This window comes from Rhamphochromis longiceps, linkage group LG10, assembly GCF_057381845.1.
Source record: "Rhamphochromis longiceps isolate RC_006_pf linkage group LG10, R_longiceps_female_GT1.1, whole genome shotgun sequence".
Taxonomy (NCBI): Eukaryota; Metazoa; Chordata; class Actinopteri; order Cichliformes; family Cichlidae; genus Rhamphochromis; species Rhamphochromis longiceps.
Window position 1 is genome coordinate 23609684 of NC_140566.1, and position 20042 is coordinate 23629725.

Genomic DNA, 20042 nt, shown 5'->3' on the forward strand with positions numbered 1-20042 from the left:
TGAGTTTCTCTCGTAATACTAAAGCGTCACACCCTTTTCAAATAATAACAAATAACAGCTCAGGTAAGTTAGTTGGCAGAATGGAAATGAGCTGTGTTTACAAAGGATCCTGCCTGGAGCCTTTGATCAATTAGCACTGTGGCTTAATCACACATGCAGGCCCGCACCCACATTACATCAACAAACTAATATACATATATACACACGTGTAGTACTAATACTGCTGGAGCAGATTAAAATCACCCTTTTATCTAAGCAATCAAATGTGCATGGATGTAAATAAAGTTATGGACAGCATTTATAGCAGGAGGCCATGTTATCTGTAGATGATAATCATAGCTACTTCAGTTTTAGAAAGTTTGTCATGCAAAGTGTGTTGCTAGGATTTGGGTTTTGTATTTCCAGCCTTGGTTCTTGGCTGTGCTTTAAGTCAAGAGGTGATCATGATGTTAATGGTATGTTTCATGAAATAAAGTTGACTTAGTCGCTTCTTTATAAGTGTGGCTTAATGAACCCTAGCCATAGTGGATTAATCCCTATACCTCCTATGAGTAATGCGTCGGAGTTGTCATTACTCATAGATGTCAGGGTTGATGATATAAAACGGTTAAAGGTCGTGTTAAGAAAAAAAAAAAATAGATTGGTTGGGAAATTACTGTTTAGACTAACTGATGAGCTTTTCTAATAGTTCATTCAAAGCTTGACCAGCATATGGGGACAAGGTTTAGTCTGTAACACAGTTTATTTATCAATTTAATTTTTTATGATTCATCAGTTCCTCGTAAGTCTCAGGTTCCAGTGTACTCTCTTGCCATTTGACTTCCCTGTGTATAAAGAATTTCCTCATCGTTGAGTCAGTTTCTCATCCACTTCTTACATTTTTTAGTCATGCTTGGGAAAGATTAGAAAGACCCTGTGTGTAGTTTTGAGAATCTACAAGGAGGCCGGATGGTTGCTGCTTAATCGCACTGTGTCAACAGCCTTACAATCATTGTTGTCACTGGCAGAGCTTGAAGCTGTCGACTTAAACCGGGAGGCGACACGCCTGGATGACAGCGTGCTTGTTTCTATTTTCAAACCTCTGTAGTTGCTTTCTGTTAAACAAAGTGCACAGCAGAGGGAAGTCACATTTGTTTTTTTGGCTCACTGCACCTATGAGGTGCCTGATTTCTCCTCTACCAGAGCATTTTTGGTAATGTTTTAGAATGGCTCTGAGTTGTTATCGTGATAATGTGTACATGGATATATTACATGTCGCAATGATGTTTGTCTCACTGGTGTCAATCCATACATCGGGTATTGCCCTTATGACTTTCTCCTCATCTGATTAAATAATACACATTATGTTCAGAAGGAAAACACAGACTACGGGGTGTGTTTATTTATCTGTAGGGGACCCAGTGAGTTCCAGCTAGTTTCATAGCAGATAATTACAGTCTATTTTAACTTTGTCATTCATTGCAAGCAAACATCCAGCACACAGTCCACCCAAAATTACCAATATTTTAAAAGCAATCAGGTTCTTGCAGGTTACAAGAAAAAATTTGTGATTTGATTGCTCTTAAATGTGGCCCGATCTTTCATTTTAGTCACACAGTCTGCAATAAACACATTTACTTTCCGTGACTTTATTTAACACATTTAGTCATAACACTGGAAAAGCCTGACAGTTTGTTGTTGTTGTTGTTGTTGTTGTTGTTGTTGTTGTTGTTGTTGTTGTTGTTGTTGGGGTTTTTTTGGGGGTTTTTTTTTTTTTTTTCAAATTAAGTGAGCTTTTGAGTTTGGTAAGTTTAGTAAGATTCGTACAAACTCATTTTATAAAATAAAAGTGTTCTGAGACTGTTATAGATGTTATGAGACATGACAAAAAGCTGTTTTAGTTGATTAATAATTTTGGGATGGCATCTCGCTTGGGTTAAGGTCAGGACGACATGCTCATCTTTGTTTTCTTATGCTTTTGAGTTGTCGCCTTGTTGCATTCATTATCCTTTCCTAAGCTTTAGGTCATGGACACAGTGTACTTTCTAAACCATCCATCAGTAGTTGTAAAGTATCTAGGCTCTGAGGTAGCAACTTGGCCAAAACCATCATGCTCTGTCCACTGTGCCTCGCTATAGTTGTGCATTTTTCCCAGAAAATTACATTTTTGTCTCATTTATTATCCCATAAGGATTATTTTATTGAAGAGATTTTTTTTTATCAATGGTATACCTTTCTTATTCAGTGGTGCTTTTTTAACCTTATTATATATTTATCGTCAAGGCATTGCTCACAACACCAAGTCTTTAAGAGGGAAACCTGCAAATTAGTTTTGGGTGATTTCCCTCCCCCTTGTTTAGGAAGAACCGATAGCAGGTGGATAGGGCTGAACGATATATCGCATTTGCGATAATATCGCGACATGATCAAGTGCAATTTTCTAACCGCAAAGGCTGCGATTATACTGCGATTATATTATACAATTCATGGGCTGCATCCTCCTGAGGCCGCATTTGTAGACCGATTACGTCACAGCGACACGCCGAAGGCTGTCCAAATTACTACCATATCCCAGAATTCATAGCGCGGCCCAGCCAAACTCCAGTTTCCAGCAATGGCGGCCGCTACTAAGTTTTAAAATTACTCATACTAATCTTTCTGGGTCACAAAATAAACTTTTAACATATTTTCAGGCGAGAAAGTAGTTGTGTAAACATCAAATATCTGCTCGGTTTATCAAGATATCCCATATTTGCAAAAGTGCTTCGACGTTTTCAGAGGCGTCTGCTACCCACCAGCTCGACAGCTAGCCGGGAGCTCGAGGGTTACTGATGCGGCCGAGAACGGCACAACTCCCGGCACATCATTTTCAGATCACCGCGGAGTTTCGCTGCTCGGGTTAAACGTAATATATAAGTCACTTAGACAACCTAAAAATGTTATTGTTGGGCTTTTTTCAGTGTTTTGTTTGTTCGTGAGTAAATCGGTTTGGCTGAGATTAAAGTTATTAGATAAAATAAAACTTTATTAATCCCCCGGGTGGGTTCCTCCTTGGTTTTCACACAGCTGACTAAACGTCAAACAGAAAACTTATTAAACAGAAGTATGAGACAGTCGAGAATTTACACCAGTGTCTGGTTATATTTTAGATAGCAAGAAGCAGACGGCCGAGTTTATTAAACTCCACCGAGACAGCGGTGACGCTAATCAGAACTAGACCGTCCAATTTCACGCCTTTAAACTTTAAAGGCGTGTTTGTGTGTGTGTTTATACAATTGCTATTATGTTTGCACTTTATGTGTAATGTTACTGACTACAGAGATCAGTAAGATGTGTGTATTTTTTATTTATTAGTTTTATTTATTTAATATTATTTTTTAATTGAATGACTGTCTAGTAGTTCACAGATGTCGAAAAACTGAGTGTGGTAAAGCCACTGATTTTTTTTTTATGTATATTTCTGCAATCTGCACATTGTACTGACTTTCATTTTAATGTTTACACCAGGGTTCCTTGTCAGCACTTTATGCTCAGATGTTTGTAAGCTAAAAATAAACTATTGTGTATGTTCAAATATACTGTTGTGATTGAAGAAGTTAAATAAAAATGTCAGTCATCAATTCATGCATCACCTCATGTCATCATAACAGAGGTCTGTCTTCCAGGAAAGAACAGTTTAAAATTAATGTAATATAGTATTGGCCATACTATATGATGTATTGCTTGTCTTTGTTTAATAATACAGAAGACAAATACCTTAAAAAATAATCGCATATCGCATCGCAATCGCAATATTGGGGCAAAAAATCGCAATTAGATTATTTTCCATAATCGTTCAGCCCTACAGGTGGAGGAAGAGGTTAAACTGTACTACTTGATCTACTATACTGTGCTCCCCAACCAAAAGAAATGCAGCTTTCGCTCAGAGAGAAATGCTTTCAAGTTTATTTTCAGCTTCCAGCATGAAGAGAAAACAAACTAGTGCTAACTGAAACCCTTGATCGCATACAACAATGAATGGTTTAACGCATTGTAATTAGTGACTGCAAGTAGGCACTGAACCACTAACCTTTTGTGTCTGTTTTGTATATGTTGGGGTGTGTTTTTTTTTTTTTTTTTTTTTTTTTTTTTTTTTTTTTTTTTTTTTTTTAATTAACAGAGATGTGTACTTAAAACAGTAATGGGGCAGGTTGAGTTGAATTTGCAGGTAATACCGGTAGTGTTTTTATTGAATACATTAAGAGGAAAATAAGCTAAACTGTTGACGTAATTGTCAAACGCTTGGTGATCAAGCTGACCATCTTCGACATCTGAGATCCATCAGTGCAACATTTGCTTTTTTAGATGCTGTTAGAAAAGAAGTTAAATTGTTTTTGATAACCTTCTCAAAGTTTTTATTTACTTTTTTTTTTTTTTTTTTTTTTAAACATGTTAGTGGTTCAGTCAGATTGATTTGTACCCTTTGGATTTACCCAGATCTCAATCATAAATAACAAAGTGCTCGCAAACGTTTCCTGCAACTGTTGATGTTTTGAGATAAAAAGTATGTAAACTGCAGCCTTCTCACTGTGTGAAAACATTGAATTGGTAGTTTCAGCTGGGGGCAAATTGTGCTGACCATCTGTACAAGGAGATTATTTGCAGATGAAGTAGGGTACTGCACAGTGTCTAGACTAGGCTAAGCTTATTAGAACCTACTTTCTCCATAGGTCACAACTTCCCCTGTTTATGATACGTGTGGGATTTCACTAATGACAGTTATGTTTGTGCTAACAATGAGTCAAAGCAGAGCACAGCGGTAGTGTGATCTTTCTCAATAGTTGTTGTGACTTTATTGTTTTTTTTGTTTTGTTTTCTTTTAAATGGTAAAGGGTAAAAAAGAAGAGAAAAAACTGACCATTTCTATTTTTCCAAGCTGACTTTTTAACAAGACTATATGTTTGCTTAATTCTTCCGCACTTGTCTCCGAGATCTCATTTTCATAATATACTGCCCCTGCAGGCATCCGTGTTCAGCAAAGACATACGCTGTTTGTTTATTATTTCTTCTCATTATGTTACCTTGTTATTCTTCTGTGTTGATAGCAACATGAACCGTGAGGACCGGAATGTGCTCCGAATGAAAGAACGAGAAAGGCGAAATCAAGAAATCCAGCAGGGAGGAGGAGAGGCCTTCCCAGCAAATTCCCCTCTCTTCCCCGAACCCTACAAAGTGGTAAGTTTGTTCAACTCACGTTCACTTTATCTGGCACCTAAGTGGTTAGTAATATTAAGGGAGTCTGTAACAGTGACTGGAAATGCAAGGTGTCAGACTGTGCATAATAATAATTAGTTCCTGCAAATTAAGCAATTACAATGTGGGAAATTCCTGCACACTATTACAGCGATCTAGTATTCAGCACAACACTGCTGTTTCGGAAAGTCTTGCTAGCTTAAACAAGCACGTTCCAAGAGCTAAACTATTTAGAAATGTAGATTTACATCAACTGAAATGTTAATCTGGATCGTCAGGCAGGTAACACTGTTACTAAGGTGAACTATAGCCCAAAAGCAAGTTTAAGGCTATTCTTCTCAGTATGTATCAGTGAAACTGAGCTGAATTACAAGTTGGAGGAGAAACACATTGAGGCCTGAAGTCTATAGTTTTTCTCAGAAGTGTTGTTGTCCGCCCAAAACAAATCCCCCCCCCCCCGGCAAGCATTTAAGGGGAATGAATTCTGACATGTGAATGTCAAGCTTTGTGGTGAGAATAGTACATAATATCAGAAGCTTTTGTGGCAATGCAAATTAGTCATGACTTCTTTTTTTTTTTTTTTTTTTTTTTTTTTTTTTTTTTTTTTAAACATGTCTTTGGTTATGTGAAGATGAGTGTTTAGCTTCAGGCTCCTTTCTTATGGTAGTTCCCACCAAGTGTATTTATACTGAAGAAAATGAATTGAATTAATCTTGTTTACTTCACGTGTGATAAAAAAGCAAGATATTTATTTAGTATTTTAGTATTTATTTATTTATTGTCATTGTCAAGAACAATGAAATTGCGTTTGGGGCTTCCATACAACCCAAAAAAAAGAAGAAAATAATAAATACCCCTTAAAACCCAAGTGTACATATTTAACCCAGTGTGACTCCAATGCAATAAGACAATCCTTAGCAATAATGTTCGTAGAAATTCAGACAAAGACCTGAGAAACATGACAAAATACAACAATGCAACCCATTCAATATTATTGTACTGTGAGATATGATATCAGATATGATAGTTATCTATTTAAGAAAGTAGATGGAACACCAGCAACATCGATTTCAAGAGGAAATTGGTAGGTTTGTGTGCAGTGTTTGTTCTAATCATAATTATGGATTAAAAGCGCAAATGTTTCTACAAAGATTTGAGGTTTGAGTTACATACTTGTCAGATAGTTGTGAGCAGTTCACCAACTCTGCACTAAATACAGCACAGTTTAAAAACACCTGGCTTTGGGTAGCTTTTTGGCATTACAGTTGTTGAAAGCAAACTAAAGACCAGAAAACATGCCTCCTCTTTGCAGAGCTTCCTCTTGTGCTTGCAGACACACATAGATGTAGGCCAGCCAGCTTCAGGCTCCTGCCCGGCCAATATAATTGTAAAGAGGATTTGAGTTCTCTGTACTGGTCTAATCTTTGCCACTAACCAGATTTGAGCAGATGTAAGTGGCTTCTCTCTTTAGCTCGAGCTGGCCATCAAAGAGGCAGTGAGGAATGTGTTCTGACAGGTTGGGAATTGAAAAGCCACCAGAGGTAAGTGAGGAGTGTTTTGGGCCACAACAAAGATAAAAAAGCTGACATTAAAGATGGAAAACTCCTTGACCTTTACAAAGGAAGAAGCTTTTCACCCTTGTACATTGTGATCTGCTGTTTTCACACACTTGATACTATGTTTAAGAACAAGATGGTGTTCAGTCTTTGCAGTATCAGAGCAGAATTTTGGAACAAGCAAACTGCTTAAGTCTGTCCAATAGAGTTTTCTCTACTTGTGCGAGTCTTATATAAGCTTTAGTTTGACTTTTCTCTCCTCTGTCATGCTCCACTAAGTGGAAGTTTAGTGTTCTGTATTAAAGGCCATGTGTGCACGCAGCTGCAGCTGTGCCCTCCCAGATGTAGACCAGCACAGCAGTAACATTTTTATGGCATAGAGTTCACGCACTCTCTCAGCGGCACAGAATAAAAGCTTATCTATGAAGCCGCATATTGTTTTTCATGTTCTTTTCACTTAGAAAGGCTCCTTAAAAAATAAAAATAAAAATCAGGGATCCCTCAAATTATATGACGGGGTAGGTGCTTTCACCCTAACGGTACCAGGATATAATTGGACCCGAAAAAGCCAAAGTGACTCAGCAAATTAAAAATCTATTAAGAACATTTGTCTGCATCGAAAAATAGGCAAATTAAATGTGTGTCAGATTAAAAACAAAAACTTGTGGCTGTTATTATCGGATATCACAAAATGGCAGAAGAAATGTTGAAGAGATGGCAATCAGCGGCTTGTTCTTTGTAGCTTGTTATTGTTGAAGTGTGAATGATTGAAGTTATTTATTTCTGCTTTAAAGACCGTACTGCTGCAGGACTAAGTGTTTTTGTCACACAGGAACCAAAAGGTGAAAAGTGTTCCTGTGGTCATCTTGGAGGTTTCCTCTGAAAGTTTCAGCAGTTGAACAACCACTATACACCATTGTTTATCAAGAAAGAAAAAAAAAAGCTTTGACAGAGTTACAATCTGAAGGTTTTCCTCTCAGAAATTTCCTCAGTTAAACATAACGCAACAATGGTGTGTTATGTGAAAGCAACAGTGCAGTTGTTCAAAACAAAACAGCCTAAAACAAAATCGAAACCAACAGCCATTAAGAAAAATAGGTGATACCTTGCTGCGCATATGTGAGCCAGGCAGCGCAGACCGGAGGTAGTGGAGTGCACGTTATGACCAAGCTAAGTTACATTTCCTGCTGCAGATAACGGCTAGTATTTCTTCACCCTCGGTGTGACTCTGTCAAACAAAACTGAAGCGTGAGGCTACGTGTGAAACTGGATACTCTACACAGACTTTTGTCACGGGCTGATTGCAAACAGGTCGGCTGGAACTCGTGGCCTTACAGTGATTGATTATCTTCTGTGGTGGGTGTCTGGGCAGAGCGTAACTGTGTTCGCAGATGGGTTTGGACAGATCTGGGCTCAGTCTGAAAAAGTGAACTTTGTGTTTAGGCCTCTCACTGCGCCTCTGTTTTTGGTTGAGCGCCTTTACCTCAAATGTTGAACAACTTCTCTTTTCTCTGCTTTCCCTCTTTTCACTCGTGTTCTCCACAATAATTATTCTTTGTTTGTTTGTCTCTGCTTCACTCTGCAGGTGAGCAAGGAAGATAAACTGTCCAGCCGTATTCAGAGCATGCTGGGCAACTACGACGAAATGAAAGAGCCAATTGGTGACACCATTCCAAAACTTAATAGTAAACCATCCAACAGCTCGTCTTCCTCTGAGGAGAAGTCGGGTCCACCTTTGTTTGGTGGGGACCAGCGGTGTGGCGGCAGCAGCCAGAGCAGTAAGTGGACCCCTGTTGGCCCCGCAGCGGGCGGATCTTCATCCCAGTCCCAGAAACGCTCAGGACTCCAGGGCGGGCACAGCAGCCAGAGGAGCAACGGAGGCAGCAGCAGCAACAGTAGCCAGAGAGGGGAGGTGCGGGAAAAGAAGTCAAGTAAACACAGCGGAGGTTCCGATCACTCGAAGTCACACATGTCAAGTCCGGCAAAGGGCTCTCTAAGTTCCTCCAGTAGTCACTCGCGGAGCTCTTTGTCTGCTGAGCAGCATCACAACAAGGACCGCTACCGCTCAAAGTCACCGCGAGACAGAGAGGCCAACTGGGACTCACCTTCACGGGTTCACACGTCCTTCCCCAGTGGACAGCACTCAAGTCAGGCCTTTCCCCCATCTCTCATGTCCAAGCCCAGCACAATGCTGCAAAAACCAACAGCCTATGTGCGGCCTATGGATGGCCAGGAAACAGCAGAACCTAAGAGTTCGCAAGCGGAAAGCTACACTGGACAGTCGCATAGCAGCACTGTGGGAGAGATGAAGTCCAAGCTTGCCAAACTTAAGATCCCTTCCCAACCTGTAGAGGTAAGACCTGAGTCTCAATCTCATGCTGTTGTGAACCTGGTATGTTGACTATTTAAAGAATGTGCTCTTTGTTTGTATATCACCTCAAGAGCAGCTTTTTGAAGTCTCTCTTAAGGCAGATGCCTTTTTGAATGTTGCATGCTGTGATCATTCCTTCATTTTCTCTTAGACCCACAGAAATATATATATTTCTGCCTTGACTCAAAACAAGAGGTGTCCCTCTGGTGTAACCCTGATTGTACATTAGAAACGACCTACCAACGGCTTGTGTAGAATTTATAGCTTACTATGTCAGAGAAGTGGCATGTGTTTGATTTAATGATGTAATGATTACGTTGAAGGACCTCTCAGCTTGTTACACATGGTCTGAATGAACTCCTAGTTCTCAGAAAATGCCTATAGGATGACTAATAGGGCTCAAAATGGAAGCCACCTCACACATGCTGTACTGAGATCGTGTTGTTTATACGTCTCATAAGCATGCTGTTTCTGTCTTTAGGGATCCGGTGATGCCAACTGTGTCGACGAAATTCTGAAGGTACAGACACAACTCTCATTTTCATAGAAAAGCCATCTGCTTCAAATAATTGAATGAACCATCAAGATTACTCACACCTTAAAGCTAATTTTAATGGATTTTTTCCCTTCTCTTTTCTCTCTCTTTTTTAAATTCAGGAAATGACTCAGTCATGGCCCCCTCCTTTGACGGCCATCCACACTCCCTGTAAAACAGAGCCCTCCAAGTTTCCATTCCCCACCAAGGTCAGCAGCAGTGTCTGTTTGATTAATGTGATTGCGTTGTGATGAACTATTTCCATTTGTATGAATCAAACCTTGCATAAGACAAGAAAAGGAGGGTTTTTTGGAAGGTTACTTAATGTGATAAGTCAACTTGTTACTTACTGCTTGTATTGAATGTATCATGGCATCTTTCGCATGAATGCAAAGTCATATAATAACGCAGAGATTCATGAAAATAAGTTAACACCTCTTTTTAATTTCAGGATACTCACCCTTTTCCAAGTGGGCACAGTGAGTATTACACACACATAAAATAGTGAAGTAAAGTTAAATGCATATGTTCTAGGCTTTCAATCAATACATATAAATCTTTTTATGTGTGTTTTAGAGCGAGGCAGTTCATCAAAGAGCTCGAGTAGCCACCAAGCCAAAACTTGCGATGACCAGCCCACGTAAGTGCTTCATCTTTGAACCTTCTTTTTCTCTTTTCTTGTCAGTAGTGAGTGGAATAGTTGAACAATAAATATTTGAGTTAAGAAGCTAAAAGTAATCACAGTAACTCCAAACGACTGTGGCGACATATAAAGAATAACAAATGATTCCCGTATCTCAGTAGGTTGGAGGAAGACCTAAGGCTAAGCAGCAGTGAGGACAGTGATGGAGAACAGGACTCTGCCAAGAATGCCTCAAGGAACACATCAGCAAGGTAAACTGTAGAAAACATTTTTTAAGTCCTTAAGTTTTATCTAAGTCCTATGTTGAGACTTACTGTTTTAACTTTGAATCATTTTCCCAATCTTGAAAGAAAAACTTCACAGCTCGAGTAGCTTTCTCCTTCTTTTTCAGCCATTTTGTGTCTTGTCTTTATGTGTTAACTGCACCTTGATGACATAGTGATGCCTGAAATATAAAACCATATTTTTGCTATACTGCTGGATGCAAAGTGTGTGTGTGTGTGTGTGTATGTATGTGTATATATATATATATATGTATATATATATATATATGTATATATATATGTATGTATATATATATATATATGTATATATATATATATATATATATATGTATATATATATATATATATATATATATATATATATATATATATATATATATATATATATATATATATGTGTGTGTATATGTGTGTGTATATGTGTGTGTATATATATATGTGTATATATATATGTGTATATATATATATATATATATATATGTATGTGTATATATGTGTATATGTATGTGTATATATGTGTATATGTATGTGTATATATGTGTATATGTATGTGTGTATATATGTGTATATGTATGTGTATATATATATAAAAATAAAACAAAGCTGCTTTGAGTGTGTGGAGAAAGACAGAGAATGCAAATCTTGGGGTTTTTATGCACACCTTGTGGCTTGACAGTTAAAGCATCGAAACCTATGAACTACCCAAGGACTCTTGAGCAGCTACTACACAGGTTGCATTAATAGCCTTATGCTGACTGATTCTAAACCCTGAAAAATGCATACATAAGTATTCAGATTTTTGCTGCGGTAACGAATAATCTCAACATACACAGGTTTTTAGTGACTCGACCATAAAATACCATTATTGATCACTTAAAATCTTTATGTGGAGGTATAGATGTTTGCTCATACACCACAATGACAATGTTTAATGCTCTCCTATTGAACAGCAATAACAGCGAAGCAGCTGAGCAATCAAGGGACGACTCCAGCAGCCATAGTGGCTCAGAGAGCAGCTCGGGCTCTGACAGCGAGAGCGAAAGCAGCACGACAGACAGCGAAGCCAACGAGCAACCACGGCCTGCCTCCCCTGAAGTAATAATTTTTCATTTACTTTATACAGAGCTGTAATACCGCTTGGTTGATTAAGGATTGTATGAACCAGTTTTCACACTGTCCACTTCTCTTTTTGGATTGAATATTTATATGGTACTTTCTTCTAGACTCTTATATTTTGTTAGGAGTTCAATCAGTGAGACTGTTTCCTAATTCTGTGCTCCCCTCTGTGCCCCTTCAGCCTGAAAAACCCATGGCAAACAAGTGGCAGTTGGACAACTGGTTCAAGAAAGCCAAGCAGTCCTCACCTTCATCCCCATTGGACAACAATAACGTCCCACCCAAATTCAAGAAAGATGGCCGAGATAACAGCTCAGGGCGCAGCTATAGTAGCCAAGGAGGGGGGTCAAAAGATTCAGCAGCACCCACCCCAAGCAGGGACCTGCGGGCAGCCCAGAAAGGTGCAGAAGGTGGCCGTGGCCGGCAAAAGTCACCCGCACAGAGCGAGGGTGGCACAAATCCACGTATTCGAGTGGGTAAAAAGCAGCCTAAAAAATCTGAGAAGCCTCCTGTGGTAGAGGAACCAAAGGGAGGTCTGAGAGTGGAGAGTGAGCCGGCTCCAGAGATACCACCTCATCAGCCCAAAGCTGCTACGAAGGGTTCACGCAAACCAAGCAATAAAAAAGAACCCAAATCCTCGCCGAGGCCCACTACTACTCCCTCCAGCACTGCAGCCCAGCGCAAGCCCAAGGCAGCAACCAAGACTTCTCAGAAATCTCGTGAATTTGTTGACACAGACTTTTCATCATCAGACTCCGAAGGAAACGACAGCATCCCGTCCTCATCCCAGACACCCAAGTACACAGAGAGTATCAGGACACCCGTGTGCGTTTTTTCGCCTGGGGAAGAGAGAGGGCTGCTGTCTCCTCTCAGTGACCCCGAGGACCGCTACCCTGCAAGACAGCCTCAGCAGCAAGTTTTATTAGTCAAGATAGGTTAGTCGAAACTGCTCGCAAGTCTTGTAAAAAGTCCAGAGAATATGTCAAGGTGTAGTGGGCACTGAACCAAAGGGATTTCTTTACTTTGAACCAAATTAAGCATACCCTACCCTTTTCCTTCCTGTTTCCCATAGATCTCAGCTTGCTGTCCAGAATCCCAGGGCGGCCCTACAAGGAACCTGCAGAGATAAAAGTGGAGAGGGAAGACTCTCTCGACAGGGACAGCAAAGACTTCAGCAAACAGAGCTCTGAGAAAAGCTCGAGCAAGGCCAAGAGGAAACACAAGGTAGAGCAAATTTCAGTGCTTTTTGTAAGAAATACATTGTATTTCTACTTGAAAGCAAAGTAAAATAGAAAAGCTTGTTATTGAGTATCCCTTTCACTTATTAAGGTCCCCCCCCCCCCCGTATAGCATCTCTTGGAATAGCACACAGACAGATTTCCATTAAAGCAAGAAAGTGCATTTGAGCCAAAGAACAATTGACTACATTCTGGTTGAGATCCAGACCTGGATTTAGCGCTGTTAGATGACTGTGCATTTTACTTTAATCATAGCCACACAACTACCAAAGATGGAGAATTAAAATCTTTGTGACTGGATATTTTGGAATGTAACAGTCATTTAGGATAACAGTGAGCTGGCATAGTTGAGCTATACCTGCATGAGTTGGTGTCTTCCGATAATAATTGGAGGCGTGTAACCTATTATTAAATCTGACTTTTTCTTTAATGCACCCTGCTTTTTATTTTTCTCTCTCATCTTTCTTTAGCCTAATGAGGAAGGCACAAAGCCAGAGACCAAGCGGATCAAGCTAGAGGATAAATCTACATCCCATCATAAAAGCAGCAGTAAAGAGTGAGTAATCTTAGCTTTTGTCCTGAATATCATTACCAGTAAACCCTCTGTAAGCCAGGAGCCTAATGTGACAGTAGTAGTTAATTTTGCCTTTTCCGATAATCACACAAAAGACAAAATAAACCCTGTAAATTCTAATGAGCATCATAACAGCTTAATGTAGTGAGTTTATTATTATATCTGAGCCCCTTCAAGCTGTACCTGTTAGCCATTATGCTCCATATCTGCATTCTTTGTTTATAATTACATGAAATGTTAATATTTAACTTTTTAGTTTTAATGTTTTATGTTGAGCCTAGTTTGACACAATGCATAATGAAATACTGATTTAAATCCCACTCAGTTCTAAAAGGTCTTCGGAAAAGAAAGAGGAGCCAGTCCCCTCTCCTTCCATGCGGACAATTAAGGCAGAGCATCCCAGTCGAAAGCGGACAGTCAGCCAGTCCTCCACGTCATTGTCCAGCGGGACAGGAAGTGGAAAAGAAGGGAGCCACAGCACCAAGGGCAGCTCCACCTCCAAACATAGAAAAGGAGAGGAAAAAGGGCGCAGCACACGTGACTGCAAGGTAGGCATGAGAAGCCTTTGTTATCTCTGATACCTATCAAATGTTGCAGATAGGGCAGACTTTCATCTTGCCAGTTGTGCAGTGTTTTTCCCTGAGCAATTTAAATACCAGAGCATGCATGGAGTGGGGAGGAAGTTGTCGTTGAGGGTAGAAAGGGAGTAGCCAAGGTCATGGCTTGCAGTGTGTATCTACAACTATAACATAATCACTGATTTTTGGTGGGATTGTTTTACATTTGTATAAGATCAACCTCTAACTTGGTGTGACTCTGTCCTGTTCTGCAAGTCTGTTTTTTAAAAAAAAGCTTATTTTTCCCTAAAATGTTATTTTCCCCATACTTCTCTGCAGGAGAAATCCTCAAAGGGTTGCGATAACCAGCTGGCTGTGCCCCCGCTCTCCACAGACGGCTCCAAGTCTCAGAGATCCAAGCTGGTGTTTGAGGACAGGTAAGAGGAGCTCTTTCCACTGTGGATAACCCCTCAGCGGGGCACAGAGAAAGAACTGCTGTGGGGATCAAGAGTTGCCTTTGATGCATAAAGCTGCAGGAGGTTGGGGAGGTCATGAATAGATGTGCCTGCATGCCAGAAAAGTTATGTTAATTTCCATTTTAAAAGGCTCTCTGCTGGGAATCGCTGCCTTTTTAATGCCGTGGTAACGCAACAACATAGTCTTGCTTCTTATTTTCCTACCTTTTCACTTCACATTTTGATTTAATGAGATAAGAGCTATTTCAGGAGTTAAGAGACTTTTTTTTATGACATTCTTTCCAAGTTTCTACGTTTAGTGGATATAAAAAGCACGCCACAGTGTCAAGAACACTTAAATGATTTGATTTGTTAAACCTTCTCATTATTCTCTTTCAGGGTCCATTCAGCAGATCACTACTTACAGGAGGCCAAGAAACTTAAACACAATGCAGATGCACTGGTAAGAGCAAGACCCCAATGACTGGTGTAATTGAGAAGACTTTAAAACATTAAATGACATTTTCTATGGAGCTTTATGTTACATATAATAAGAGGTTTCCTTTTATGCAGAAAGTGATTTCACAGTGACTTTTTTGTGGTGACTGTGAAATTTTACTTAGTTTTCAAAGCTGCTTTTAGTTTGAGCTCTGCGTGATTTCCTTAAAAATGGTAATAAAAATGCTTTTATTACCGGGTCACTGTAGATGAGCAGGTGGATCTGTTTGGTATCTGTTATGTACACTTGCATTACAAAATAGCCATCTCTGTTGGATTATCTTATTCTTACTCAAAGTTTAATTATTTAGTTGCTGTTTTCTTCTTTTCTCTCTAAACACAAAATCAGGATCATAAGCTACATCAGCATAATATTACTTCAGTGATATGATCAGTTTATGCAATCCCAACCAGGTCATATTCAAACCATGTCACTTATCTAATGTTACTGACCAAAACCATGTCAAATTATTGTCATGTGAAGGTAGTTTGTCCTCCCAGTCTCAAAAGAGTGGGTAGTATTTAATCACTATGTGTCCTCTTTATTTATTTATTTAATTTCCTTTGCAGTTTGACCGTTTTGACAAGGCGGTTTTCTATCTGGATGCTGTGGTGTCTTTCATTGAATGTGGTAACGCGCTGGAGAAGAGCGCTCAAGAGGCAAAGTCTCCTTTCCCCATGTATGCTGAAACGGTGGAGCTTATCAAGTAAGGGCAGCCATAGCTGTGTTTATCACTGTCAGCAGAATTACACTTTAAAGGAGACCTCCACTGGTGAGAACCACTACATATGAGGACGTAGTTGTTCAAGAAAAACAAAAACAAAACCTGTATCTCTGTGCCAAAGGCCAAGCACCTCAGGGCTGCATGAGGCACAAGTTGCATAACACACCACGCTAATGGTTGATTTGCATTGTGGGTAATGTGAGCACCAGGCTTTGACAAACAACTCTCTGCCTCTGCTGCATGGGTTTTGATACTTAGTGGATGGAGTGCTCCTTTAAAAAGTACAATATTTAAGGAGGTGCTTAATTTGCTTCAATCCTTTTCTCCTAAAAACTTGAGCTCTTGATTATCTCTGCATCCAGATACACTATGAAGTTAAAAAGCTACATGGCCCCAGATGCTACTCCAGCAGACAAGAGGCTAGCTGTGCTGTGGTGAGTACACTGAACAACATCAGGTGGTGGACTCTTGTCTTCAGCTGTCAACTCCAAGTACTCATTACCTGGCCGTGTAACTTAAACTTTCCACACATTTCAAATATTTGTTGCTTCTTTCTTTAGTTTAGATCAATATTTATCCTTTTTTGCTTCCAGCCTGCGATGCCAGTCTCTTCTCTACCTGCGGTTGTTCAAGTTGAGAAAAGACAGCGCTCTAAAATACTCTAAAACACTCACCGAACACCTAAAGGTACTTTTTATTATTAACTTTATTTCCTTGGCAGACCTTCAAAACCAAAGACGTGCAGTAAAATTCCACGAAAGACGTTTTTCTCTGTGAATATGTAACATGCTTCCTCTGTGTGTGCATAATGTTCTTCTTATTTCATTTTCCAGAACTCTTTGAGCAACACCCAAGCTCCCTCTCCTGGAATGGGAAAGTAAGTCACATCCTCTGTTACATCTTTTGATGTATAAAGTAAAGGAGAGGTTCTTATTTGCTGTTCTGTCAAGTGACTCCCAGATTCTCCCTCACAGTGCCAGGAAACTCATTGCCATGTCTGCTTCTGTTTCCTGATGCAGTAAGACGGCAGGTATGCCCTCTCCAGTATCTCCCAAACTCTCACCGGGCACAGCGGGTGGCTACTCAGCAGTCAGCAGTACCAGCAGCACTAGCTCGTCTGTGACCATACCTCAGCGGATCCACCAGATGGCTGCCAGTTATGTCCAGGTCACCTCCAACTTCCTGTACGCCACCGAGGTCTGGGACCAGGCTGAGCAACTATCTAAAGAGCAAAAAGGTATACGACACAAGGATTTGCTTGTTAGTTAAAAGGAAGAGACATATGGTCTTTGTTCTGGACTTTTAAATTTATGTTTAAAAGCAAACACAGATGGGATCTAGAACTATATATCCTGAGCTGCTATTTTCTACATCTTTAATAGCTCAGCAGCAGCAGTAAGGTTTTTCATAGATGTTTGCCAGCAGTATTTGCACCCACTGTGTAAAGAGATTTGAGTATAGATCTATACAAATGGGCAGCAGGTTGGCTGATCGAGCATGCAGACCATTTTTTGTTGAATTTTTTTCCCCAGCTGCATTTTATGACTAATTTGAAGGTTTTATTTGCCCTGGTTGCAGAAATGTTTTGGTAATGAAGTGTTTTTCCTGTCACAGAGTAGGCCTTGAGATCTGTTTACCATAAAGGCAATGAGTTTGTTCGGTCTGTTTTCCTGTTATTTATTTATTTAAAGTAAAAAAGCAGATAGTTTTGTTTTTTTAAATGGTTAATGTACTGTTAGTTTTTGGGTTTTTTTGTGGGGGGGGGGGGGGGGGGGGTTTGGGCTCTTTCCAAGTTTAAAAACGGCTTCAAATAGGACTAATTTGCTATCAGACGATCCTAGCATGCCTCTTTTTCAACGTTTCTTTCCTCTCATCTCTATTTTAGAGCTTTTATATATTTTATAAATATACAGGAGTCTTGGCAATGAGCTACCAGAACACTTAGGTCGTGCCAACAGACGTGTCATTTACTAGAGCAACATTTCTTCAGATTGCACTTCTTTTTCTTATATTACTTAATAGTACATATTTTAATATAATATGGGTGACTGTTGTGAATTGGTGCTATCTAAGCAACTTTAAAAAGAACTGAATATATTAAGATAACAGAGAGTAAATGTGTAGTTAAAGTTCTTTACAATGATGGAAAGGGGAGTTTCCCTGTTCTGACCCACTTAAGATCAAAGTGGGCCGTATCTGGCCCACAATCTAACATCTGTGTTCTAGATTAATGTGCAAAAACGGATTTTATTTATCTACCTATAAATAAAATGTGTTTTCATTTTTTTTACAGATGTCAAACTGTTTTTTGAATTCGAATCATTGCAATATAGTAATAATGCAAATTTCATAGCTCGAAGTATGTTTGTGATTGACTGAACTTCTGATTTAAAAACTACTGCGTTTACAAGAAACCCTCGATCGTCCACAGCCCACACAACGTTATCGCCACAATCTAAAGATGGAAAAGTCAGCAGCATCACTAAGTGCACAATTTTCCCTAGCTGTCTGGCCAGTTTTCACTGCCGTGTGTGTGTGTGTGTGTGTGTATGTGTGTGTGTGCGCGCTGAGTTTGGGGTTTTCCCCTCATAGTTGAGAGGTTTGCTGGACGAGGATTTGAGGCCAAATAGTTTTTTGTCTTTTTTCTTGCAGTTTATGCCTCAGATTAAATCTTCAATAAATCAGATTTTTTTTCCTTTTTTTTTTTTTTTTTTGACTTAGTATTGAGATATTTGTGGAGAGTGAAGATAAGAAACCTTGAAACATCGGGCTGTTCTTGATTGCCTCATTGCTTGGCTGTTTTTGTGTGCAGCTGGGATTCTCAGTCTGTGTCCTTTGGCTGGTTTTTCCCGTCACACATGTTGACAAATGTGACAAATTGTGAAAATGTTTTTTGTCTCTACAATCGGTGTACGTTAAAACCCTTGATTGCACTTAACTCTGTGTGGTCTGGTTGGTAATAGGACCTAATTTATCAGTCTTCTGTCATTTTATTAACCAGTCTTTCACTCGCTTTCTTTCTCCCTCTTTTCCAGACTTCTTCACAGAGTTGGACAAAGTTATGGGACCTCTGATTTTCAACACCAGCAGCATGACAGAACTGGTGCGTTACACTCGGCAGGGCCTCCACTGGCTGCGCTTGGACGCAAAAGTTAGTCCCTAGCGAGGACTCACTCCCTGCAAGCTGCTTTTCCACACACCCACACCTCAGCCTCTTGTGTTTGGCAACATCTGCTCAGAGACAGACACACAAACGCACGCACGCATGCCCTCAAAAAAGACAGCCACACAAACACAACCCTCCTCTGGTCCTCCATTTACACACACGTGTGATGAACTTCTCAGACATATCTCCAACACTGTGTCCATTTCCTACACCAGCTTGCCAAAAAAAAAAAAAAAAAAAAAAACCAAGACAAAAATACCAACACTGAGCAATTTAGAGCATCTCTCACCTTCGACGGCACCACACAGGGAGAAGCATCCAAACTGCAGCAGGAGTCAGAAGAGCTTATCGCCTGGCTTCACACATATATCGGCATTCTTAAGAAATCTTCGAAGGCCATGTTTTTAATCTCTTCAGCATGGAAGCACTGGGTGAATTATTTATTATGAATACACTAAAACTCTGCTTTGGTTTTTAGGCTACTTTGGCTTTGAACTTTTTATTTGTCTTTGTTTCACCAAAGTACCTCCCATGAACACCAAAGGTGCTTTAAAAATGAAGGTTTCTCTTTATCATTTCTGTGCCTTGTATGTCAGCTACAGGAAAAGTCACCGGTCATATCTGATTCAATTATTTTTCTTTTCTTTTCACAGTTTTTACTTTTTTGTCTTTTTAACACTTAACAGTTGTTTCAGCAGTTATTCTTGCAGCATTTACTGGGTTTGTGTTTTGTTTTTGTTTTGTTTTTTATGTATTTGCAAAGATGGTGTTGGTCACCACAAATTAAACCTTGAAGAATCCCACTGAAGATTTAAGGACTGAAGGAAGGGCTACTGTGCACAGCAGATTTCGTGGGGCACACACATATTTATTAATGATCCCTTAGGACATCTGTTGATCGGTGTACTTGGCTCAAAAAGTGCCATTTCATTTTTCAGAATCATGAAATGTGATTGCCCTTTCTAATAAATTAAACGCTTCACATGGCCTCCAGGGGTCGCTAGCGGGAGACCTCAGCAAGATTGATGATGGCAAACGTTGAGATTTTCCGCCTCTTTGAAGCTTCACAATTCTTTCCCACTCGTAGCGGCATTGTTCATTCAAAAGTTTCCT

At 39.7% G+C, this 20042-nt stretch overlaps 1 protein-coding gene across 2 annotated transcripts in view; it reads left to right on the top strand.

Moving 5' to 3' along the window:
• Positions 1–19185, top strand: part of aff4 (AF4/FMR2 family, member 4) — a 28249-nt gene extending 9064 nt beyond the window's left edge. For both annotated transcript variants that reach the window (XM_085421044.1, XM_085421042.1), the window contains exons 2-21: positions 5064–5193; positions 8353–9120; positions 9620–9658; positions 9796–9882; positions 10125–10152; positions 10250–10313; positions 10475–10567; positions 11551–11695; positions 11898–12651; positions 12789–12940; positions 13425–13510; positions 13854–14076; positions 14425–14522; positions 14940–15003; positions 15609–15745; positions 16126–16197; positions 16357–16450; positions 16597–16640; positions 16783–17000; positions 18799–19185. In XM_085421044.1, the coding sequence (XP_085277170.1) occupies positions 5068–5193; positions 8353–9120; positions 9620–9658; positions 9796–9882; positions 10125–10152; positions 10250–10313; positions 10475–10567; positions 11551–11695; positions 11898–12651; positions 12789–12940; positions 13425–13510; positions 13854–14076; positions 14425–14522; positions 14940–15003; positions 15609–15745; positions 16126–16197; positions 16357–16450; positions 16597–16640; positions 16783–17000; positions 18799–18926 (3420 nt within the window). In that variant the 5' untranslated portion in view covers positions 5064–5067 and the 3' untranslated portion in view covers positions 18927–19185. The remainder of the gene's footprint in view (positions 1–5063; positions 5194–8352; positions 9121–9619; positions 9659–9795; positions 9883–10124; positions 10153–10249; positions 10314–10474; positions 10568–11550; positions 11696–11897; positions 12652–12788; positions 12941–13424; positions 13511–13853; positions 14077–14424; positions 14523–14939; positions 15004–15608; positions 15746–16125; positions 16198–16356; positions 16451–16596; positions 16641–16782; positions 17001–18798) is intronic.
• Positions 19186–20042: the final 857 nt, after the last annotated feature.